Here is a 26,486-nt window from a genome sequence, read left to right as displayed (position 1 = left end):
GTTATTGCTGTTCACTTTGTCTTTTATACACCCCCAACAAAAAGGGGGCGCACGTGTTCAGATCCGGAGAATATGGTGGCCAATCGAGGCCCATGCCAGTGGTCTCTGGGTATCCCAGAGCCAGAATGCGGTCCCTAAAGTTCTCCTCCAGAACATCAAACACTCTCCCGCTTCGATGGGGTCGAGCTCCGTCTCGTATGAACCATATCTTGTCGAAATCAGAGTCACTTTGGATAATGAGGATGAAATCATCTTCCGTTCGGTAGTCACCGTGCCACCAATGGCACCGATTATTCCGTGATTGGACATTGCATACCACACAGTCACCCGTTGAGCGTGAAGAGACTTCTTGATCGCGAAATGCGGATTCTCAGTCCTCAAATATACCAATTTTGCTTATTGACGAACCTATCCAAATGAAAGTGGCCGACAACAGGGTGCGTGTGCATGCGTATACTAATTACCATCATGCCCCGCGGCCAACCGTGCAGTTTGAACGATCTAACGCAAACCGTTCAGAAGCTATGACGATTTCATTTCATATAGTTCGGTAATTGGCACCCTGTACATCTCATAGAAGGCTGACTTTTGCGCATCTCAGACATTCACTTTCTGTCGCCCTCCTGATGCTCAGGGTGAGTCATTAGCAGATAATATTTTTCCTGTCATAACGAACACAAAACTTTAAAATGAGCCTTACTAGAGATTGAGCGAACATGCGTCCTCTAGCTCAAGGGGTTCCTTGTGAGGCGATTTGTCGTTTTATGCACATTCGGACTCTAGCACTGATTTTGGAAATTTTCCATCTGAGACATGAATGCGAAACAAGAAATCGTCGAGCTATTGAAACTGGTATCCACAGAACGCAACTGGAATTGGTTCCTTCTAAAATGATTGAAATCGGCTTTTGTACCTTACCTTGGTTTTCATCCTGTCTATTATATCCCGGCACCTAATACCTATCCGCCTCGCTTTTGCTTCTCAGTGAAGCGCCGTCCAAGGTGCTTGTTCTTGGGCAAAGGTCTTACCGCTGACTACTAATTTCGTTGAACCGTGAGAGAGCTCCAGCTATAAGGAAGTTACCGGTATTTCCACGAAGGACCATCATAAGATGGTTGTTTCTCGGATTCTCTTCTCCAGTTATTTATTCTGTTGTCAGCAGCCTTTCGGACTCAGCTACGCCCATGTCTTTGCTCGGCTGGGTTTCTAGAATAGCAGCAGAAATTACATTGAAACTGCCGCCTTTCTTGTCTTCAATTTACGACATATCTTTGTTTAGTAGTGCTTGGATGGTTAGAGAACTTAAATGAATAACTCATCTCCAGTATGAAAAATAATGCAAGAAGTGTAAATGTCATTATACATTGTAAGGATGGTCACTTGCTCATTGTTTACATGTATTGGAATGACCAGTACAAATATACAATGAATGACAATAAAACAAAGTTTAATGAAACTTAAAGTTATTTGATTCAATCACCAGCTTTTGATTTCTTCTCTTGTGTTATTTCTTTTAGAGTAACTCTTAGACCCAACGTTATCAATTATTTATTGTACGTAATGGTTCAAATGGCTCTGAGCACTATGGAACTGAACATCTGAGGTCATCAGTCCCCTAGAACTTAGAACTACTTAAACCTAACTAACCTAAGGACATCACACACATCCATGCCCGAGGCATGATTCGAACCTGCGACCGTAGCGGTCGCGCGGTTCCAGACTGAAGCGCCTAGAACAGCTCGGCCACACCGGCCGACTATTGTACGTATTCCAGTCCCTGTTTTTCTCTACAACTTTGTCCTCTATGGCTTCACTTAATACCATGGAAGTTATTCCCTGACATGTCTTCTCATGCTGTCCTTTTTATGGTTGGTGTTAATCACAAATTCCTTTCCTCACCAATTCTGTGAAGAACTCTTTATTTTACCTGTAAAAGCGCTTGGATTGTCTTCTTTTACACTTTTGTCACAGTCCATGATTCACTTTCATACAGTGCTGTGGTCTAGACGTACATTTTCAGAGATTTCTAACTCTGATGTTTGGTATATATAGATTGCTTTCGGCGAGCAACGCTCTTTTGTCTGCTATAGTCTGCTTCTTATCTACGACCAGCTTTTTCCGTTATGTATTATTTTGTTTTCAACGTAGCAGAATTCCTTCATATCGTCTACTAAGTGCTTCCCCATCTGGTTGGTAGTTACTCCTGATGGAAGAAATGAAAATTTTTGAGAGGTAAGAACAAAATTGGCTCTATGAAGATTTAAGTACCATTATGAATTAATTTCTTAAAAATAATCCGTATTTTCAAAATTTCGGCGGAATGCTATGTAACACATCATCACCAGCCATTTGACTTCCACTGATGGTTAAGAGCTTCCTCTAGATATTACCTTCAGCAATACGAATCCCCTTGGCTTCTGTATACTTCCTAACGCCATCTACCTGCCTTCTATTACTTTCTCTTCCAAGTATTTTCTTATTTTTTGGGATCCAGAAAAGAACTTCCTTTAGCCACCTACCATACATCTTCCAGGGAACTGTCTAGCCCACCTTCACTTTTTTTCTTCACTGTCATAGTTACGTCTTGCATGACAATCTGTTTCTAGTCTATTTACTTGATTTCCTGTCTCTCCCAGCAATTTGTAACATTCATCCCTCTATTTGTATAGGGGACGTACTAAAATTTTAAGTAGTCTTCGTGTGAAAAGATCACGTCTCACTGTCGCGGGTCCGAACTTAATACGAATGGTTTACTAATGTTCAGTTTCAAACATAAGCTTCAGTTTGAAAATGTATTTAGTTTACCAACAGCTCTCGAGGTCGCTTTACTTTTCTATTTATTGCTTTTACTATCCATCCACTAGTAGCAACCACTTTGCATCAGTAATAAATTCTAATAGTAACAATTTCTTTTAGCTAGAAAATTGACCTGGTTTTTAAGAACAGCTTCAGTGGATGGAGGAATATTTATAGATAGCGAACTTCGACCCAAAGTACTATTTCCTAGACCTTACAGATGCAACCCACTATAAACAGATTTTCGTACAACAAAACTAGCATTTTTCAGCGAACGGTATTTCGTTCATAGCTATTATTGTTGGAAGTACTCTTAAGAATATCGATTCTATTCCCCACAACGTGTGGGTGCGAAAGTAAGGTTCGACTTCGGTACCAGTAAAAAGAAATGTATAGAACTTAATGAACTTGGTACATAACTTCCGATGTGCAATGATGTTCACAACCTAAATGTAAAACAGATTTTTAGAAATAAACTGAACCAAACACATCATTGACTCAATTACTTCTTGGTTTAGTGAAAAATGTAAAAATCACGTGACTTTCCGTTGCCCCAACATTAACTAAATATTATAAATAAAATGTCACTTTAAAAATGCGCGGACTTGCTGAAAAGTAATGAATTTTTTGTGTGGAAATTCTTAGAACTCTTTAAATAAAACAAACGTTATTGACATTCTACGAGTTTATTTTTCATGTCTACATATTTGCATCCCTTTGCCGCTAGAAGGCTTCGAATTGTAGCGTGTAGCACGCTGGTGTGTAACGTGACTAACCTCACCGGACAAAAAATTAGCCATCCCAGTGCTCGCTCACAGGTGAAACGTTAAGCCTTTACAGATGGCGCAGCAAACTAGTCACATGCTCAACCGGTAGCGCGCTGCCTTTACGTGAGCATAAAACAGTAGCGATCAGTGAGACATTGTAAGTAACAATGGGTAAATGGAAGGACATAACAGAGTGGCAAAAATGTGTTTAGCGGTGCCCATGGCCATACGGAATGTAAAATTGCTGAATTTGTTGGTGTTTCGGGGCGGACTGTTAACGTTTTTATAAGCAGTCGTGTAACACATGTGGCTACGAAGCATGTCAGAATTGTGTCCTGGCAGAGGGATCGCAGACACTTCTCACGGCTTATGAACCAAAATCGCTTCCAAAATCAACAGAAATTGCTGCAGGCAGTGAATGAAGGTCCATCCCAATTTTTTAGCCAGAACACGTTAAACGGAACATACATGCAATATACATTTGGAGTCAGTCACCTCTCAATGCTCACACAGGCACATAAATCTGCGCGTCTTTTTTCCAGTAAGCTAGAAATCACCAAACGTGGATAACAGATGACTGGCTGAACATAATGTTGTGTGCCGAATCAAGTTTCTGCCTACATTCAAATAACTCACGTCGTCGAGTGACTGATGGCCAAATGCAGTGCTTCGTCCTGAATGTGCACACGGCCAGGTTTAAGCTGGAGGTGGGTCTGTGATTTTTTTTGGGGGGTTGGGGGGGGGGGGGGCTTCCTTAATCGTAAATTCGGCTTGCTCACTGATGTGACCGCTAACTTAAACCAGCACGTTTATTTAAAACATCTGTACGATCAAGTGTTGCCCTTCAGTCAACATCTGCGTGCCGAGCATGCAACTGACATCCCTGTTTTTCAAGAAGGCAACAGCAGAGTTTATGAAGCTGGATGGACACATGACTGATTTTCTGAATACCCCTGCACCCTATTACATCTCGGCTGGCCTCCAAAATCACATGGCATGAACTGCATAGTAAATCTGTGGGACATGTTGGAACATCGGTTAAAACGCTGACATTGGCATCCCCACAATTTGGTGGAGCACCATCTGTGTAAGCATAACAATGCCAGACCTATACAAGCGTTGCGACACCTGCAAAAATCCGGTGCTTTGGGTTCACTGTCATCCGATTTTCATGTGTTCCCAAAACTTAAAGAACACCTTCAAAGACTTCATTTTGATAGTTATGAAGCAATGCAAGCAAAGCGAAGTTATGGATCTGTCATCAAAACATTCTACAATGACGGTATCAACAAGCTGGTCTCTCGCTGGGATAAATGTGTTCGTCGCCCTGGTGACTATGTTGGTTCAAAATGATTGAAATGGCCCTGAGTACTATGCGACTTAACTTCTGTGGTCATGAGTCCCCTACACTTAGAACTACTTAAACCTAACTAACCTAAGGACATCACACATATCCATGCCCGAGGCAGGATTCGAACCTGCGACCGTAGCGGTCGCGCGGTTCCAGACTGTAGCGCCTAGAACCGACTATGTTGAGAAATAAATATGTAGACATGGAGAATAAAGATGTAAAATGTTAATAATGTTTGTTTTTATTTAAAAAGCTTTCAGAGTTTTCATAAAAAATATTCGGAGGCATTATTTTTCAGCATGCCCTCGTAGTAGTGTTATTTTTTATAGTCTAACGTTTAATTAGGTGTAAAATGTAGGGTACTGGTTGACTTCTGGTATCGTCCAGGGGAAGGTCTCAGGAAGATTGAGAACCCGTGCAGAGTTTGCTACATGGTGTCCATTATACAAGAAGATGTTAAGTACGTCTCGAATCTCATTTTTACTACTCCTCAACACTTTCGTCATTCTTTTGATTACTGTAAATCCATTTTCCGTGCTCGTTAGACTATTCATGCCATTAAACAGGTCTTCCTCAGTTTCTCTGATGGCAGTAGTGAGATAAAGTAATCTTATAAGTGAGCAAAAACATTCAGCAGCCAAGATCGCATAAACTATTTCTTTGTTTAAGACAACAGATTTCAACAGACTTTGCTGTTATCTTCAGGTCTTTGAAATTTTTTTTATTGTAAAACGTGTCCATTTTACACTGAACCTCTCGCCAAGATGTGTAGTAGACCTGATGCTGACAGCAGAGTCTGTTGAATCCGGTTGTCTTTAATAAAGAAATATGTCATGCTATCTTGGCTGTTGAATGGTTTTTAACAGTTACAGCACATCACCCTTTAGTTCCCTCAAAATGAGAAAATATTATTAATGAGACTTGCAGCCTGATTTTTATCGCACACTTGATCTTTCGTTTTGCTTCCTTCTACAGACACATAGGAACAGCAGAGGTCCTCCTTCTGGACTTTCGTCCTTATTATTCACTCTTGGTTCTTGTATATAGTACGTAATATTCGTATTCTCCTAAAGTGTATTCACGTTTTTCTGATGATTATAAATATCTTGCACCACTTTTTATGTATCGATTAATGTTACGACTGTTTCATTTTTCTTATGTATTACTTCCATTCTCAAGTTCTATATCAGAACTAGGTCTCTTGTGCCTTTGCCTTCCTAAGACCAAAGAATCCGTCATTTAATAGATCCACAATTTTATTTTCCATTATTTTGTATGTTATTCTGCTTAGTAATTTGGGAGCATGAATTGTTAATTTGATTGTATTTTACGAGTAGTTCTGGCATTTGTAAGTTCTTTCTGTCTTAGAAATTGTGTAGGTCATATTCTTAGGCTTTATGATCTCACGACAAGGAAAACGGATAATGACTGTTGCTTCTATCTACATCTGCTGACATCAGACATTTTGCGAGTATTGAGGCTTTGCACGGGAGGGAAACTAACTCACACGTCGGGCAGGTGGGCGGCGGTGAAGAGCCATTAGTGGCCTGCATGCACCACCAGGTCCACCTAACTAGCCCTGTGCCGCTTCCAGAAAGGGCGAACAGGATGTATTGAACATGTGCAAAGAAAGGTGGTACATGTACTCAAAAGTTAGAATTGCGGGGGAGCTTCATGGAACTGTTATATAACCTAAATTGACAGTTCCTTGAAGACAGACGCCAACCATCCCCTCGAAAGCCAACTTATAGTTTCAAAGCCAAGCATTATCAAGCAATATATTAGAGGTTCCTTTCAAAGATGTACAAATTCTCCTCCTAACCTGCCTGCCCCTTTCTTCGCCACAACCATTAAAGCAACTCAGCCACCCACAATGCAGACACCAAAGTACCATGACTGAAGTACGCCGGTGAAAGTAGGCCAACTGGGTTTTCAGAGTGTCTGGCAAGCTTCAAGGGACCCATTCAGCCTGCTGCACCAGACAACAGGATGCGCTATCAGTCCAACGTGACTACAAAGTAGCCAGGTATATGAATGCGTAGCTCGGTTATTATAGCAGTGCGAGCAGCAAAATGAACAAACCAAACTTAAAGGAGACTGAGGAGAAATTAAGTATTTGGGAATTTATACCAGCCACGAAACAGAGCGCAAATACAGTAGCGGGATAACTGTCATGTGTTTATGACGCAGCCTCAGATAAATGAGCAGTTGTCTCGCAATGCAGATTGCACAAAAAGTTACTAAACAGTCATTCGGGAACCTCGAGTATGCTACTACATGTTTATGAATTTGACCAGCAGTTTGCTCACACTATAAATATTTTGAAAGAGGGCAAAGACTTCGTGGCTGACAATCGTGTGGAATGTGTGCTAAGGACCTGAGGCCCTTTAACGCTAATAGGCTTTCTAAATTAAGGGCAAACATTGAATGAAACAGGAAAAAAATAGCTCAATCGATGTTAAAGACCACATTCTGGTGGTATGCAGTGTAGTGCGAAGAAAAAAGCTTCTTCTTTCAGAAATGTACATTTCAGATTAACATAATACGAAAAATGAACTTCGCGTTTCCTAAAATGTATTTGGGCGATTTAGAGTGAAATATTTTAGCCAATTAGGATGATTCAGCGAAACCACAATAAACGCCCTGAAAAACATAATTAAAATTGATATAACTGAGGTCTTATTTGGCTGGTACACACTAAGATTACAGAAACTAGATATTCGAAACCTCACTTTAGCTGGCAGGCCGTTGTGTCCGAGCGGTTCTAGGCGCTTCAGTCCGTAACCGCGCGACTGCTACGATCGCAGGTTCGAATCCTGCCTCAGGCATCGATGTGTGTGATGTCCTTAGGTTAGTTAGGTTTAAGTAGTTCTAAGTTCTAAGGGTCTGATGATCTCTAATGTTAAGTCCCATAGTGCTCAGAGCCATTTGAACCAACCATCTTACTTTAGCTGGCGTCACAGAATAATAGACATCTTCAGGTTAAGATGGCTTTCGTTGCTCCAGAAATTATGTATTAGAGGTGACCTGGTGAGCCGGCCGTGGTGGTCTAGCGGTTCTAGGCGCTCAGTCCGGAACCACGCGATTGCTACGGTCGCAGGTACGAATCCTGCCTCGGGCATGGATGTGTGTGACGTCCTAAGGTTAGTTAGGTTGAAGTAGTTCTAAGTTCTAGGGGACTGATGGCCATTTTTTGACCTGGTGATGGTTCGAATTGAGAATAGCCAAAAGAGGGTGAAGTCGCAGAGAAAATCGTTCATATTGAAATTAATAAATAAGCCCGAAATAGGGCGAAAAGGAAAATAAGGACAAATAAAATACGCCGTTTTCTGACCTACAATGACTCAGAATGAATTGTGACGCTCGGGTATTTTCATCAACATTCGAACCCATTCATAACACTACAATGGAAGCATTCAGAATCAACTGCTACGTAGCGTAGCATAGCCGGAAGACAAGCAAGATTTGAGGCTGCTTGGGTTGGGCGGAACTTGTCTTGGATGGGAGTGAAGCAGCCTGCCATTCCGCTGACATCGTGCCGCAGCTTGCCTGCCTGCCTAGCAGCGTCAGGTGAAGAGCGGAATGTGTACACCTCCGCTGCCCACATGTCGCTCTCATGGAGACCGCGAGGTCTAAAACTAATTACGGCGCACACAGAGGGATTGAAACAGTCATTCTTCATGTGCTCCATGCGCGAATGAAACTGGAAGACTCTCCGATATGATGTGCAATGGGAAACGCACACTGTCGTTCACTTCACAGTATATAGAAATGTAAATAAATCTACTGAAATATGGTGGTGCTTTCTACGATACTCTTGGTGTGCGAAAGCGCTATACGTTCTGAAGATTTTTGCCTGAAGAACTATTCCTCTAGTCTCCTCACTTTTCAGTCTAGAAGCTTTGCCCAAAACCTAATTACATCTTTCCGCCATGTTTTTAAAAGCAACAAACTCGACTAGTGCATAAGTATGGATTGGGTTACACAGATGAGTTCAATAAATACACTCCTGGAAATTGAAATAAGAACACCGTGAATTCATTGTCCCAGGAAGGGGAAACTTTATTGACACATTCCTGGGGTCAGATACATCACATGATCACACTGACAGAACCACAGGCACATAGACACAGGCAACAGAGCATGCACAATGTCGGCACTAGTACAGTGTATATCCACCTTTCGCAGCAATGCAGGCTGCTATTCTCCGATGGAGACGATCGTAGAGATGCTGGATGTAGTCCTGTGGAACGGCTTGCCATGCCATTTCCACCTGGCGCCTCAGTTGGACCAGCGTTCGTGCTGGACGTGCAGACCGCGTGAGACGACGCTTCATCCAGTCCCAATCATGCTCAATGGGGGACAGATCCGGAGATCTTGCTGGCCAGGGTAGTTGACTTACACCTTCTAGAGCACGTTGGGTGGCACGGGATACATGCGGACGTGCATTGTCCTGTTGGAACAGCAAGTTCCCTTGCCGGTCTAGGAATGGTAGAACGATGGGTTCGATGACGGTTTGGATGTACCGTGCACTATTCAGTGTCCCCTCGACGATCACCAGTGGTGTACGGCCAGTGTAGGAGATCGCTCCCCACACCATGATGCCGGGTGTTGGCCCTGTGTGCCTCGGTCTTATGCAGTCCTGATTGTGGCGCTCACCTGCACGGCGCCAAACACGCATACGACCATCATTGGCACCAAGGCAGAAGCGACTCTCATCGCTGAAGACGACACGTCTCCATTCGTCCCTCCATTCACGCCTGTCGCGACACCACTGGAGGCGGGCTGCACGATGTTGGGGCGTGAGCGGAAGACGGCCAAACGGTGTGCGGGACCGTAGCCCAGCTTCATGGAGACGGTTGCGAATGGTCCTCGCCGATACCCCAGGAGCAACAGTGTCCCTAATTTGCTGGGAAGTGGCGGTGCGGTCCAATACGGCACTGCGTAGGATCCTACGGTCTTGGCGTGCATCCGTGCGTCGCTGCGGTCCGGTCCCAGGTCGACGGGCACGTGCACCTTCCGCCGACCACTGGCGACAACATCGATGTACTGTGGAGACCTCACGCCCCACGTGTTGAGCAATTCGGCGGTACGTCCACCCGGCCTCCCGCATGCCCACTATACGCCCTCGCTCAAAGTCCGTCAACTGCACATACGGTTCACGTCCACGCTGTCGCGGCATGCTACCAGTGTTAAAGACTGCGATGGAGCTCCGTATGCCACGGTAAACTGGCTGACACTGACGGCGGCGGTGCACAAATGCTGCGCAGCTAGCGCCATTCGACGGCCAACACCGCGGTTCCTGGTGTGTCCGCTGTGCCGTGCGTGTGATCATTGCTTGTACAGCCCTCTCGCAGTGTCCGGAGCAAGTATGGTGGGTCTGACACACCGGTGTCAATGTGTTCTTTTTTCCATTTCCAGGAGTGTATTAAATTACTTATGCTACCGAAATGATACAATAGACAAGAAAAATATTCATCGGATGTTGGCAGCCTGCATGGACAACAGTACAAACAGAAGTACATTGATCGAACTTACAAATCTTTGGCGAAAACGCGCAGCACCTACGAAATGTTCGTGATGGGAAGTTTTGTTTCTTTAACAAAAATGCTCAACGGATGTAACAGCTGTGATGTTCAACTGGTAGTGCATCAAAATCCAACATATCTTGTATTTACATTCGGGCAAGGGGAAGGCCTTCAAATTATCAAGCAACATGCTGTCAGTTTTTGGCGAGACTTCCGTTCCATACAATACGGCCTAGCTTCTCACAAAATAAGAGTATAATTCCAATGGAAGCACATTTATAATGGCGTAGTACCCTGTCTGAAAAGAACATCTTCGACGACTGGAACCTATAGTGAACTTCGAGAAGATCTCTTCGAATGAAATATGACACCAGTATTTAACTGGTGAAATTATTTAGCATGTTTTAGTATTCTGAAGTGAGTACTGCCCTTTCTATAGGATACAATGAAGTAGGATGCGTACCTCAGAGGACAAGGACGGGATAGAGATCACGAATACATAATTTACCCAAAGTATGGCACTCCGAGAAGCAATTGATGGATAAATACGTCTTCCATTAAAGCAAAAATATAATGTTTTGGATATTACATTACTGCTTCCGAAATCTGCTGTAAAAATCGAATGAAATGACAAGGAAGCAGTAACTGCGAAGGGAGTGAGACAGGACTGCAGGCCATCCCCTGTATCCTAAAGGGAAACAAAGAGAAACTTGGTAAGGGAAACAAACTGCAGGGAGAAGAATGGCACCTTTAAGATCTGCCGATGACGTTGTCATTCCGTCAGACAGACTACAGGATTTAGAAGATCAGCTGAATGGAATAGGTAGTGTATTGAAAAGAGGTTTTAAGATTAGTATTTCCAAAAGTAAAACAAGAGTATTGAAGATCCTGGAGGAATTACGTTAGGAAATGTGACATTGAAAGTAATAGACGAGTTTTGATCCTAGCTTAGAAAACTGTCAAAGGCTGAATGAAAAGTAGTCTGAAATGCAGTCTGGTATAACAAGAAAAGCGTTTCTGAAATCGAGAAAGTTGTGAATATCAACTATACATTTATTACAAAGATTTGTCTGAAGGCATTTACCTGGAGTGTAGTCTTATACGGAAGCGAAATGTGGACGATAAGCATGTCTGAAAAGAGGAGAATAGAAAATTTTGGAAATGTGCTGCTGCAGAAGAGTGCCGAATGTAGCTGGGTACATCGAGTAAGTAGTGAAGAGGTACTGAATCGAACTGGAGAGAAAAGATTTTTATGCCGCAACTTGAATAAAAGAACGGATATGATGGTAATGGCACATAGGATTCCTGCTGTGATTTCTATTTCGCGATCAATAAGATCTTACTTTCCGAATAGCCCTCGTACGACGACACAAAACAGTTAATTTTATACAGGAAATTGTGAAATCGAAACTGTTGTCGATGTTTTAACGATGAACTTAGTGAAGATTCATAGATGAATTACGACATTTGACGATAGGTGAAAGACCGAAACGCGTACTGGAGCAAATAAAAACACATAAAATGTCTGTTGGCTGGTTCCTGTATTTCCTAAATAATTATAAAAGAGTATTTTTATTATTTTGTGCAAATATTTGTGATTTGGGAGAAATAATGTATTAAAATTGATATAATTTACGCATGATGTCCGGGCAACCTAATGTTGTAATTTGTAATACTAGAAGCCATCAACTTCACTGCCTCAGATCTCCCAGAAATATAACTACATACCAGTCCCGTCGACATATTGAGAGCATGCTATATTACTGTAAATGGAGCATGTTCTCAATATGTCGACGAGAGTGATGTGTAGTTATATTCATGGGATACCAAAGAATCTCAAGATGACAGCTAGTTAACAAATGTTGATAGTGTTGAGACAGCAACCAGCCACAAATTTATTTTAAGTTCCTTTACTCAAAAGGTACCATTACCGGTTTCGAATCATTACAATTCATCATGAGACGGCTTTCATGCATTCATTAGAACATGTGGTACGTTTTTTATTGATTATTTGTCGCGAAATGTCGGTCTGGAGTATCTGTTTTCATAGTATTCGTCCAACAAATAATGTTTGTAGTTTTCACCACATTCTTATCGTTACACACATAAATTTGTATCATTGAGCACTTTAAATTCGTCACAGAATACATTTCTACTACTTTCTTATAGTTGCACATGTTTTGTGATGCATGTTAGAAATTTATTCCGTGACAAATCTAAAGTGCTCAATCGTACAAATTAAGCCTATGTGTGCAACGATAAAAATGTGGTGAAAACTACGAACATCATTTGCTGGACGAAAACTATGAAAACAAATACTCCAGGCCGATATTTGACGACAACTAATCAATAAAAAAACGTACCACATGTCGTCCGCGAGTGTTTTACTTTCGTAAAATGAAGAACAAACCGCCTTCAGTTACAAGTTGCGTTTATTTACTGCAATATGCATTTCGAGCCCTGGAGGCTCATCTTCAGGTGCTTTTTAATGATTTACATCAGGTTTTTTAGTTGTTTGCCTGTTGATATTACATTTTTGTATTACAACATGGTATATTGTAGATATAAGTTTAACAGCGTTAATAATATGAAAACAACTTACAGTTTAACATTGTATGATGTCTGCTTCTGTTGTGCAGTTGGTATACACAATATACATCTTTAATTTTGCAGTACATACTAGGATATATACATAGTCACACACTTTTTCGCACGTTGTAGTAGCAGAACGAAAACATGCCAAAGATTCTCGTTCATACAGATGTTCTACTTCTAAATATAATCGATTTTCTTGTTTCACAGAAGATAATATGATATAGTTTGCGGGTGGTTGCTGTCTCAACACCATTAACATTTGTCTTCAAACAACAGCCACCGTCTCCAACCCTGTCATCATGAGACAGAATTGTATGACAGCTAGTTATTGTCGAAACTGGTCATGAAATAGAGCATTTCACATGAAGCGATCTGGGTTTCTAATATTATAAAAATCCAATCTGCTCGCTGTTTACGAATAGTCCCGTGTTTAAGACTGTGCTGGCAAACGAAGTGGCCAGCAGCCTTGGCCCGCTGCTGTGTGCTGGACGCTGGCTTTGGCCGCACTCTGGCTTCCCCGACTGGAACGCGAGGCAGGCAGCCGGCGCAGGCCCGGAGTTGGGGACATTAATTGCCGCGGGATGGCTCTTACTTACTTGCCGGGGCGCCCTTTGTTTCGGCCCGGGCTGCATTAAGGCGAGCACCCACCACCCAGCGCTCCCGCCGGCTGCGCCAGTGTCTGCCTGCCGGCGATCCGACGACCCGCGCCGGATTACCGCAAGTAATGAATTCCAAGCAGCGGCCATCCCCAGAAACAAACTGGCCCGCGGGGAAACGCCCGTTCTTACTTTCGCAGGCGGCATTTTCTGCCTCGTCCTGAGCAGGTCTTTCCGATTTATTACCTAACAATGGGCCGCGAAAGCTGCGGCGAGGCAAAGCGGTATCGAACTTTTCTTCAGAGCTTTTCTGTAATTGTGGTTTGAATCGGGGGAGAAAAGATTACTGCTCGCAGCAGGAGGAGCGATTAACAAGCCATTAGCCCACAGTCTTCAGGAAATTGCTTTCCTCTAATACTGGAAAAACAGGCGCGTCTTGGAGCGTATTTGTATCACAAGAGCAGTACAGCCTAGGGAATGCAAAACGACCGGTTAAAACTAATACTGGTATTTTAATTCTGAATAACCTGTAACTGTAGGCATTTGTTTGGTCTCGGTTGTATTAATAACCGGATAAAAATGCGGAATATCATTTAGCCATAGCAGCAGTGCTAACTTTTTTTGGGAAAAAGTTATTTTTATTCGTAAAATTTCCATTGGTTTGAAATATTGCATTACTATCTAAAATAGGAAATGTGATCAGTGTTATTTTAATAACAAAGCTAACAGAGACTAGCAACCAACACATGGCATAAGTACTGGTTCGGCATTGCCATGACAATAATATACCTGTTACCACGTGGTGTCGCCTGTTGGATGACACACGAGTTCATGTAGTGCGCGAGACTTGCCCCATGTGCTCTTCGTGGTTATTCGCTGTTGCCGTTGGACACTATTGTATTACAGAATGGCAAAATTCCGAGTCTCTAAGTATTTACGAAGTGCATTATCAATGAAGCACAATGTCCTATTTGCTTTATTGGGTTAAGAACGCGAGGAGCCACAACAAACTTGCGTCGTCATATAAGCAGAAAACTTAAAAACTTAACAATTCATTCATAGTTTTCCAGTTAAAAATAGAAAGTAGATGATCAGTTGCCTGTATCTATATAATATGCCTTTACTTGTCTGTAGCTCTTGAAAACGGACAACTTCACATTAAGAATAGAGATTTTCAACCTTAGTTTCCACCCTTTAGCGCTGACTATTCATAAGATTCAAATAGTGGTGCGGTCCTCGATTACAACACGATTTTTGAGCAAAGTTTAAAAAATTTGAATCAATAAGAATTTACGCTGATAAGTGACTAGTGATGGGCTAACGAACATGATTGTCTACAGATTCTGTTTTGTGACATATGGATATATGTGCTCGCAATATATAACAGCGTGTTTGTATCACAAGAGGAGTACAACCTAGGGATTGCAAAACCGACCGTTTAAAACTGCGTCACGAATGTATTTAATAATAATGACAACGACGTATAAATGAGTCAGCTCATTTTAAGTTGACGTGGCATAAAGCCATAAAAATCTGCACTTGATAATGGCCTAAGGCCGAAATTGCAATCGTGAAATAAAAAACGTGTTACACTCACTGGCGTAAATATGATGTATTGCAGAGTGGCTGACTCCTCCCAGTTTTTCCTTGCGGTCAGCCAGCCACTTCCATCTGCTACATTGTTTTATCTCCCTCTACCATTTTCTTCCTGTGTTGTCCATGTTTTACTGCTGACGCCCTGCTTCATCCCACGCTTCGGTGTGGGTGAGCACATATTTTTCAACTATTGTTACCCGTGTTTTATGTTCCGTTTTATGTAACTGTTCTGAGTTTTTTTTCTTGACACCCGTCTCACTATGTTACTGATTGGGCGCTGAAGACCTTGCTGTCGTGCGCCCCCAAAACCCCTCTACTACTACTACTTTTATAAAGCCATAGATTGTGTTCGTGTACTCAAGCGCGTCAACAGTATCGCATTACGGGGTTGGCTCAGTTCGAGAAAAAAATCGCGGAAGTAAAAGAAGGGCGATGGGACGTCCGAAAGATGGAAAGGGGTGCCACTGAACCACCAGGCCTGACTATGTGCTCTGCAAAATTCTAGTACTTTCTGCTAACATGCTCACGTAATTGGACTGACAAGTCTACATATTATTTCGCGCAGTTTCGTTACGGAGAATTCTTTCGCCATCTTCAAAGAAATGCTATTTGAATTTGTCTGAATAATTCACAAAAACTCCGAAGAAATTACATCATGATAACTGGATTACGATTCGAACCTTGTTCCTCGAAAACGCGTGGCGAGTGATGTAGCTCCGTGCCATTTTGTACGACACGTCCTCCTCTATATGCATCTCCGTTAATATCATAGCTCCCTGGCTTTCCAGAATTCCCTATTCTCCCTAACCTTTCTCCCTTTATATCATTCTGTCTCTCCAAAATTTTCTTCCGGCCATAATCGCTTCCCTGTCTCCATAATTTGCAATCTCTGGTGACAATCTCCCTCTGTCTTTTCCTTAGACTGTGCTTTCTAGTTACATTTCTATATTCTTTATCTTAATCTCTTTCACTCTTTCCCTCTTTTTCTTCCTCCTCCACTCACAGAATTTTTATAACGGTCTCTCTCTCTCTCTCTCTCTCCCTCTCTATAGTGTGTTATATACCTTCGTTCTCATTCACAAGGAGAAATTATCGTATGATATCAATCATTCTTCCTTTCTTCACAGGCCATGTACTCCCGTTTCTCTGAGGTACCCCCTTTTGAAGCAGAGGATTGGAGTGCCCCTTCGTTCCACCACAAACTCCTCTTCATCTACTACATCTTCCGTAGAATCACGATATTCAGCTCTTCTTAGACGCAAAAGATAAATTTTTTTATCGAGTTGAGCCTCGATAAACTACGTGGTAACAACCAATTTCATTTTAGTGTCTAGGTCTTGTTCTTGTTCCAGCTCTGACTTCCTGCCAGTATCTTCTGAGCCCACCAAGAAGTGTCTGTTTATGCTCCTCGGACAAAGGTCCTCTCCATCTTTTGGACGTGGATGCCATTTTAAACCCTTGGTAGTTGTTCACGAATCTTCTAAATTTCTTCCTGTCAGGTATTTCTCTCTCTGAGATACCAGTCTGCCTAAGATCTGGTCGCTGTGGCCGAGCGGTTCTAAGCGCTTCCGTCCGGAACCGCGCTGCTGTTACGGTCGCAGGTTCGCATCCTGCCTCGGGCATGGATGTGTGTGATGTCCCTAAGTTAATTAGGTTTAAGTAGTTCTAAGTCTATAGGACTGATGACCTCAGATGTTAAGTAACATAGGGCTTAGAGCCATTTGAACCTTTTTCACATCCTTCGAACCATCTCAACTGTTAATATTAGTCCTACCGCAACGAATGCGCATCTTGACCAAAAAAGTAGATATCCACCTTAAACACAAAGAACTATAACTAAAAGATAATATATATGCGATGTCTAAGTTTCACAGGAAAGCACATTGTTTACTTTGTCGTCGCTGCAGATAATAGTGTAAGTTGTTCTTCGTACGAAAGCCTGTTAATATTCCTTACGTCTGCAATTAGTGTACGCCTTGTTGTGTACTTTTCCTTCATGTGTTATTTGCTTGTACTCAGAGTGTGAAGCAAGTGGGTCTCATCGCAACCGCAAACTGAGAAGCGAGATGTTCCGTCCATGCTTCGGTCTTCATTGTGCTTTTCACAAAAAGGATTCTTTCCCCTTAACGAAGCGAGTACCTGTAAGGTTAATGCTAGGTTTTAGATACGGATTACTTACGAACGGACGTCCGAAAGTATCCTGAAGTAAGTTGAAGGTCCCACTAGGTGCCATGTATAGATCGAAGTACCAAATTTAAAATGCCATGTGACTGCTAGATGTTTTAGAAAAAGACCTAGATAGTTAACACTTACTTTTTATAGCGCAACGATGTAGAACGGGCTAGCAAAAGGAAACTGAACTTACGTGACTTATAGCCCTCTGTAATGCAACGGGCATATGGACCCAATCTGTCATAATCTCTCGCAGAGAGAAAACGTCAAATACTGTGGGTTGGGTTGTTTTGGGGAATGAGACAAGACAGCGAGGTCATCGGTCTCATCGGATTAGGGAAGGACGGGGAAGGAAGTCGGCCGTGCTCTTTGAAAGGAACCATCCCGGCATTTGCCTGGAGCGATTTAGGGAAATCACGGATAACCTAAAGCAGGATGGCCGGACGCGGGATTGAACCGTCGTTCTCCCGAATGCGAGTCCAGTGTCTAACCACCAAATACTGTGCTCCGATAACACCAACACCTACCTTTTCTACCGAAAAGTACAACAGAACGCGAAATATTCGTAGTGATTACTCTTTTTGATGACGTTAACTGCTCTGAGACATCTTCAAAGATGTTACCAACGGGTGAAGGCAAAAAAACTATTCACATCAAGTTATCGTATTCGAAGAGCTGAATGGAAGTTGGCTTAATTTATTTAGCTAAGAAAGTGAGTGTCAAGGTAAATTAATTTGAAGGAATATCCACGTAACTGACTCCCAGAATGTAACTCAATCACATCAGTACATGTAACACAAGTGTTCATAAAACACGTGGCATATGTAAGAATATATTTATAATCCTTACCATCATTGCTAGGGAGTGTAACACAATTGATCATACCACCATTCAGATAAATTAATATCAAGCAGATTCTGTACCGAGCTTCGAAATATGCTGTCATCACAAAACCACCAAGATCGGATCCCCAAAAGTGAGACACGCTTCCAACCCATAAAAGTTGCAGTCACTGCGTGATGCGTATCAACAAAATAGGCACACTTGAATCGACCACTGTGAATGATTAGCAATGTAGGACTGCAAATGTGCTCAGCTAGCAGAGAGCAGTGCTACGTGTCATCTCAGCAACCAGTGACATCAGACTCCAAAACACTATCGACCACCAGCGCGTAGAACACAAGAGTACGCCACTCAAAGCTCATACCGTACCACAGAATTCTAAACGAAGCAGGCTGTGAATTGACTTGTTTGTTACAGTCGGATCTCAAAGACCAGCTTCTGCACACAGTTAGGGTAGGAGTGTGGGTTCTGGGGAGTGGAACATGCTAGGGATATTACTGGACATAGTTTCAAATTATCATTTATTAATAAACATGGTATAACCACATTACACTTGGCGGCAAGACGATTCTACAACATCAATCACGATAAGATTTAATAGGCATTTTCATTTGGTCACCTTAAGCAATAATTTAAACAAATCTTTGGCCTACCAATCCCAAGAAACATTTAAAACTTAGTTCTCCGTGTCTTTAAAAACATTCTTCGGCACATATTAAAAATACATAAAAACATAAATTATTTCAGAGATCTTAAGCGATTCACTTAGCCCCAGTACAGCGTTTCTCAAACTATGTTCCGCGGGAAGTGAGTAAGTGCTCAGCGAAAAATTATTAATAATATGGTGTTTCCTTCCGATATTTCGACATTATTTTTTTAATTTTATTGTACCTTATGTGTTTTACCTTATGATTTAAAATTGGTGCACTACTAAATAAAACAATTTCTCGGTTTTTCAAATTTTACTAAACTTCAAAGTAAGCAAAGTGTTCAATCAGAGTAATCTAGATGTGCTCCGTCACAGGAAAGGTTTGGGAGACTCCAAACTTTAACACAGTCGTACCATTACAAATGCAATCAAACTAAACATTGAATCATGCGGGCTCTCTCGTACACATGGTACCATCTGTACACATTCTCGGCGCTAGCAGCGGACAAAACTTTTAAGAAATGGGGTCTCCTTCCATGACTCAAGAAACATCTGATTTGCTATTACTACTTAAAAATGGTTCAAATGGCTCTGAGCACTATGGGACTCAACTTCTGAGGTCATTAGTCCCCTAGAACTTAGAACTAGTTAAACCTAACTAACCTAAGGACATCACTCACATCCATGCCCGAGGCAGGAGTCGAACCTGCGACCGTAGCGGTCTCGCAGTGCCAGACTGCAGCGCCTAGAACCGCACGGCCACTTCGGTCGGCTATTACTACTTAAAGACATACATAATGACAACAGAGAAACCAAACTTAATATTGATTAAAATGGGGGACGGCCGAGGAAGGTATCATCGTAAACAAACCCCAAACATGGGGTAGGTACAATTATACTGGCGTATTTAATTTAACAAGATACGAATCCATAATAGAAGGGAACACCAACGAAACGCAATACTGAATACAAATATGATCAAAATAACACTACTAACAAGGATAACACCGTAATAGACGACAAGACAACTTACGAGTAAAACAATGTCAGTCGTATACCGACGAAGTACAGTGCCTCCTATGCAGTGTCACTCAAAACTGAACGACACAATGAGTGGCACACAACATCGCTCAAACGATGTTAAACCACACTCTGGGTACATATCCGACTGCTGCACCAGCACTCAGCAGTGAGGAGGGAAACAGACAAATAGCCTCCACTAGAAGGGCTTCTCAGTGAACAACAACAAACAGACCAAGACTTCACTCTGGCGATCACTGTCTTGGTGGCTATTTTTCCTCTTGCAGTCACAGCCACAAACCATGCTGATATAGTCCCTTCACTTCTGGATGCACTCAAATGTGACAAGTATAGTCTGAAACACATCGTACTCAGCCGCAAGAAGGTGGCAGGCAGAGAGCCTGCACTCACTGACTGCAATTCCGTAACATCCTTCCGTATATCGTTCTCAGTACAATGCAGCGAACAAAGGAGGCAAATAGAATGCATTAATTGCCAGTATCTGCTCACAAGTCATCCCGACGCCATACTGCATGTACAGCTGTCAGCAAATGACAGAAATGCGGCCTTCACCCACTAACCGAGGCCCAGCACTGTCGACGTGGGTCAGCAGTCGCACCTCGATGACTCCGTACTTAGGCTGATTGCTCCCCAGCGCACTGCAGCTAACGCTGTGTTGACTTCCTCGCCCGCCAGCAGGCGTACTGTGACTGAGCCGCCGCAGTAGCCGACGCTGCTCCACTTCCCCTCGGCCAAAGATAATATTCGCCACTTAGCCTCCTCTATCGATGGCAGAGACGATCCTACAACCGGACAGATATCTCACAAACTAACAACTAAGTTATTTGAGACTGACAGTAAGTACAGATTTGCATATTTGCAGTAAGACTGCTGCGCCTAATACACAAAATACACTCTAAGGAAAAAATAATAAAAAATATAGGCTCACCACGAAAGAATTATCCGAATGGGATGGAAATCGGTGGAAATTATGTACATGTACAGACAAACAAATGATCACAATTTCAGAGTTGGATGACTTATTCAAGACAAACAGCTTCACAAATTGAGCAAGTCAATAACGCGTTGGTCCACCTGTGGCCCTTACGCAAGCAGTTATTCGGCTTGGCATTGATTGAAGGAGATATTGGGCATTGATTGAAAGAGATATTGGATGTCCTCCTGAAGAGTAGTGCCAATTTCTGTTCAACTGCGGTTTCAGTTCTTAATAATCCCGAGATGGTTGGAGAGGCCTGCCCATAACGCTCCCAATGCTATAAATTTTTGAGAGATCCGGCAACCATGTTGACCTAGGTAGGGTTCGGCAAGCACGAAGACGACAGAAGAAACTCTCGTCGTTAGCAGGCGGGAATTACCTTGCTCAAATGTAAGTCCAGGATGGCTTAAAGGGCGAGAAAACAAGGTGTACAATCCAGAATGAGATTTTCACTCTGCAGCGGAGTGTGCGCTGATATGAAACTTCCTGGCAGATTAAAACTGTGTGCCGGACCGAGAATCGAATTCGGGACCTTTGCCTTTCTCGGGCAAGTGCTCTACCAACTGAGCTACGCAAGCACGACTCACGCCCCGTTCCCACAGCTTCACTTCTGCCAGTACCTCGTCTCCTACCTTCCAAACTTTACAGAAGCTCTCCTGCAAAGGTCCCGAGCTCGAGTCTCGGTCCGGCACACAGTTTTAATCTGCCAGGAAGTTTCAAGGTGTACAATATCGTCGACGTACAGCTGTGCTGTAACGGTGTCGCGGATAACCAAAGGCGACCTACTTGAAAATGAAATGGTCCCCGAGACCACCACTCCCGGCTGTCGGGCCTAAGGCGGACGAAAGTGTGTTTGGTATTCTACCGTTGTCTGTGGCATCTCCAGGCACGTCTTCACTGGCTCATTTTGCCTCGGGATTTATCACTGATGACAATTATACTCCCTTCAGTGAGATCTCTTGCCGAAGCCGTGTCTAGAGACGCTCTGGATGGTGATATTCCAGTCGCGCTGTCGCCCCCCTTACGGCCCAACAACCAGGAATGATTATCTGGGGTTCCAATTTTCTTCATAGCAGTATCGCTTTGGTTGTCATCAGCGACACCCGTAAAGCACAGTGGTATGTTGCCGATTTTCTACACTCCGTTTTGTTGAGCATCGTGGCAACCATTCTATGTTTACATTTCACCGAGATAACGTCCGCTAGCTTTTACGGCTTTGTTCGTGCTCGCCGAACCCTATCTTGGCCAGTAAGGTCGTCGAATCTCTCCTCAGTTGAGAAATTTGAAGCATTACGGGCAGGGCCCTCAACCAGTTCGGGATTTCGATGATCCAACGAGCCAGTTGGACAGAATTTGGCCTGATAACCCTCCAGGAAGATATCCAACACTCTCTCAATGTCAAGCCGAGTAGCTGCTTGCACAAGGGCCAGAAGTGGACCAAAGCGTTGTTGACTTTCTCAATTTGTGAAGCTGTTTCGCTTGATAAGTCATCCAATTTTCCTAAAACTGTAATCATTTCCTTTTCTGCACATGTACCTCACATCTACTCATTTCCGCCCCATTCGGATAATTCCTTCGTGATGCGTGGTTTTTCTTAGAGTGTAACTGAAACGGAAAAGTAGCAAGTTAAATGTGGAACGTTGCAATTTAGCAGTCAACTTTTTATCTTTGTAAAAATTCCCTACTGAAGCATGGCCAGCAGACTTATTCATACTATTTCACTAATGATTTCGCAGTACTGGAAGGACCAGTGCACGCATAGCACCCACTGCGTGCGTAGTACTGGTTACAGCTGTCTAACACACATTGAGCTTTGTGGGGTGAATAACGAACGCCCTCGTTCTCAGAAATGCCTACAACTAGGACCGGTAACCTCCGCCTGGCACAGTGTTTGCAGCAGGAGCCTGACTGAGCCTCGTTGTGTTGCAGGTCGTCGGCCGCGCCTGCCGGCTTTCGTCAGCGAAGTCGGGGTGCCGCGCGCGCTCGCAGAGCTGCAGTTCGGTGAGTGTCGCACATCAGCCAGAGCAGTAACAGCGTAGCCTCGATAATCGAAAACTTGTAAAATATTCTTTAAGACCAGTTTGTCGGCGGCTTACAGTTATTATCCATCTATTTGGCCAGCACCTCTGAGAAATTACGCCAATATGGCGTAATACCTCCTACTGCCTCGATAAATGCCTCAGTTTCGCGAGGATGAGTGTGAACAAGATTTTTAGGTGAATCCAGTCACTGTCGATTGTATCCAGTAGAGCTAACGAATTTCTGGGATTCTAATTGGTAAGTGTCATCCGCTGTCCCAAACAGTCCAAATCGTTTTCTATAAGATTAAGATCTGGTGAGTCGAGGATGAGGGGAAGGGGGGGGGGGAGGAGGAGAGAGAGTCTTGAGTGTCCTTCAAACCAGCCACACAAGCTGTTCTCATACTGTAAGACGAGATTGTCCACAGTATACTCTTCATGAATATTTAGAAGTAACGACAGTACCGAAAATATTGAAATAAACTCCCTGTTTCAAGTTACCGGTACCCTTAATGAGTGGGCGCAGGTCGTAGTAAGAAATTCTGTCTGTTCATGTTAGAATCATTTGTTTGCTCAGTTTGCCTTCGTATGGACCGGGAGACAATGCGGATAATCTCCTGAAATACTCCGGTCCACCCCATGTGCTGGCTTCCCGTAGTAGCAAACGTAGAGCCCCCTGGAATTAGGCGATCACAATTAGCCAGAATATCATACAGAAAAATCCTAGATAACACAGCGCTCCCTATACATTAAGATGTAGCACCTATAAATATATTTAAGTCCAGGTCACCTTTATGGAAAACTGGCGAAGAACTGCAAGGATTCGCCTGGAAGACAGCTTGGAAAGTATTATGTGCTGAAAGTGGACATAAGAACCGAAACCTTGATGGACGATCCCAAAGAAAAGATCGATGGATTGAACCTCCCGAGGAAACTGTGGACCACTTTTCACCGTGTCAGGACGTGTGTTGGGAGGTGTAAACAGCTAAAGAACACATGCGGCCTTTCGGGCAGACCTGAATGTGAGTGCGGGGAAATCCAATGGCTATGAGGGTGATCTGAAGGACGTACACAGATTCTCCGGCTCCGCCATAGAGTAGCTAAAGAATATCTGTAATTCTGTATTGTATTAGAAGAACATACGTACAGAATTTTGTAACTCAATTTAGAGCTGCCAGTATAAATTATTTAATGCATTATATGATGAATGAGTTTGTAAATGCCGAATGAGCAAATAAATAACTACTGCGAAAAACACCACAAAAGCGTTACAGATCCATTTCTTGCGTAATAGATCCTCCATATACTGCAGCTTAAAGGCTCACTGGACGTCGATGCACTCATAATTCCTATAATTTAAAAAGAGGCAACTTCGCGGTTCGTCAGACCACACTAAATGCTCCCAGGCAGCTACTGTCTAGTTTCTGTATCGCTTGGCCCATGTAAGACGTGCAGCCTTATGTGATGCTGTGAAACGATACCTTTTGCGAGGTACCCGACATCAAACGTCCATTCCATGCAACGTCCTGCTTAATATTCGCAAGGAACTAGTGGAGATAGGTCTGTATTTAGTGACAGCAACAATACCTGTCGGTGGTGAAACTCTCATTGATTAAACGTGACGGTCGTCTCCGGTACCTGTCGATTGTGACCTTTTTACGACCACTTGTCGTAAACTGTGATACGTGGCTGTGAGAGGTACAACACTACTTGTAGACACATTGGACAGTCCGCTCTAATACAGCAGCTACGAATCGAACATTTACGGAATGATCAAGGATGCGTCCAAACACGATAAATCCTTTCTGACATTCTGTTCCACCTCAACGTCGATCCATCTTACTGCTCTGGTTCCACGCTGTAGACTGTCACATACACTGTTCACCCAGAACATTATGACCAATGACCTACTATCGACATAAACTCTTCCAGGATATAGCAGTGTCACCTGGCGAGGAATGACTGCTAGTTAGACACACACAGAGTACATGTAGTAACAGCGGACGTGTTATCCATGTGTAGAACTGAGAAGGCGCGCGAACTATCTGAGTTTGACAGAGGGCGGATTGTGGTAGCCAGGAGGCTCGGCACGAGCATTTCGGAAATTGCTCGACTTGTCGGGTGTTCGGCGAGAACTGTGGTGAGTGTCGTCAACATGTGGCGAAACCTGGGTGAACACACTTCCAGACTTCGTCGGGTTGGGCGGCCACCGCTCATTACAGATCTGGACTTCGTAGGCTGGGCAGATTGGTAAAACAGGACAGGCGGCGAACTGTGACGGAACTAACATCAGCCTTCAATTCTGGGCAGCGTACAAGGGCGTGAACAGGCAGTGCACCGAACAGTCCGCAGTCGACGACCCATGCATGTTCCAATGTTGACACCTCGATATCGGCAACTACGACTTAAATGGGCACGAGACCATCGCCACTGACACTGGCGCAGCGGCAGAGGTTTGCATGGTATGGTGAATCCATATACCTCCATCATGACGACGGGAGAACGCCAATCCGCCGTCTTCTAGGGGAACAGCTCTTTGACACCTGTACTGCGGGACGGAGAAAGTTGGCGGTGGCTCCATTATGCTCTGGAGAACATTCACGCGAACATCGATGGGACCAGTGTAGCTCGTTAACGGCACCGTGGCCAAGGAGTATCGTACCCTGGTTGCAAACCACATACACTCCATGACGATCATGTTTCCCGACCGCACTGGCATTTTTCAACAAGATAATGCGCCATGTCACATGGCCAGCAGTGTGACAGAGTGGTTCGAAGAATACAGTGGCGAGTTCCAATTGATGTGCCAGCTCGCCAGATCTCAACCACATCGAACACATCTGAGATGTGATTGAGCTTGGCGTCAGACCTCGTCGCCCTCCTCCCCGGAATTTACAGGAATTAGATGACTTGTATGTATAGATGTAGTGTCAACTCACTCCAGCGACCTACCAAGGGCTCATTGTTTCCATGCCGCAATGCGTTGCCGCTATTACTAGTGCCAAAGTTGGACGTACCAGCTAAAGTAGGTGGTCGTAATGCTCTGGCTGATTAGTGTGCACTGCCCATCGTGAAAGTGATTGCTGCCATGCCCAGCGGATGTGACGCGGTAAAGAAATTCTATAAATGGTGCTTAGACGAATGAATTATTATTCTTATAACTATATGGGCTGCATATAGGAAAATCCGCCGGCAAAAGCGACTGACAAACGGTACATTATTATTGCCTGTCCCCTGGGAACGAGTATCTCCGAGATAGAGAAGCTAATCGGCTGTTTGCGTGATAGTGTCATGAGTATCTATGCAAAACCGGTAGAAAGGCGATGTTGGACGTCTATGCACCGTCACAGCCCGTAGAGTTCGGAGGTTTGCTCGCTCTGTAAACGACTGTAGGCGACGACTTGTGGCAGATCTGCCGAAAGAGTACGATGCCGATGTAGACACAAATGTTTCGCAGCGCACCGTTCAGTGCACGTTGTTGGACACGGAACTCCGCAGCAGACAACCCCTACGCTTTCCTATGTTGAAATACTGAAATTTTCAGCAAGATCGCACTGG

General features: G+C 43.5%; 1 protein-coding gene across 1 annotated transcript in view; it reads left to right on the top strand.

Annotated features, from left to right (window-relative positions):
• The window catches only part of LOC124777019 (lachesin-like), a 1,140,424-nt gene that overhangs the window by 315,754 nt on the left and 798,184 nt on the right, over positions 1 to 26,486 (top strand). Inside the window, exon 2 of the mRNA XM_047252275.1 lies at positions 22,840 to 22,911. Within this exon, the coding sequence (XP_047108231.1) occupies positions 22,840 to 22,911 (72 nt within the window). The remainder of the gene's footprint in view (positions 1 to 22,839; positions 22,912 to 26,486) is intronic.

This window comes from Schistocerca piceifrons, chromosome 1, assembly GCF_021461385.2.
Source record: "Schistocerca piceifrons isolate TAMUIC-IGC-003096 chromosome 1, iqSchPice1.1, whole genome shotgun sequence".
NCBI classification, from domain to species: domain Eukaryota; kingdom Metazoa; phylum Arthropoda; class Insecta; order Orthoptera; family Acrididae; genus Schistocerca; species Schistocerca piceifrons.
This window is presented reverse-complemented; position numbering and strand designations above follow the sequence as displayed.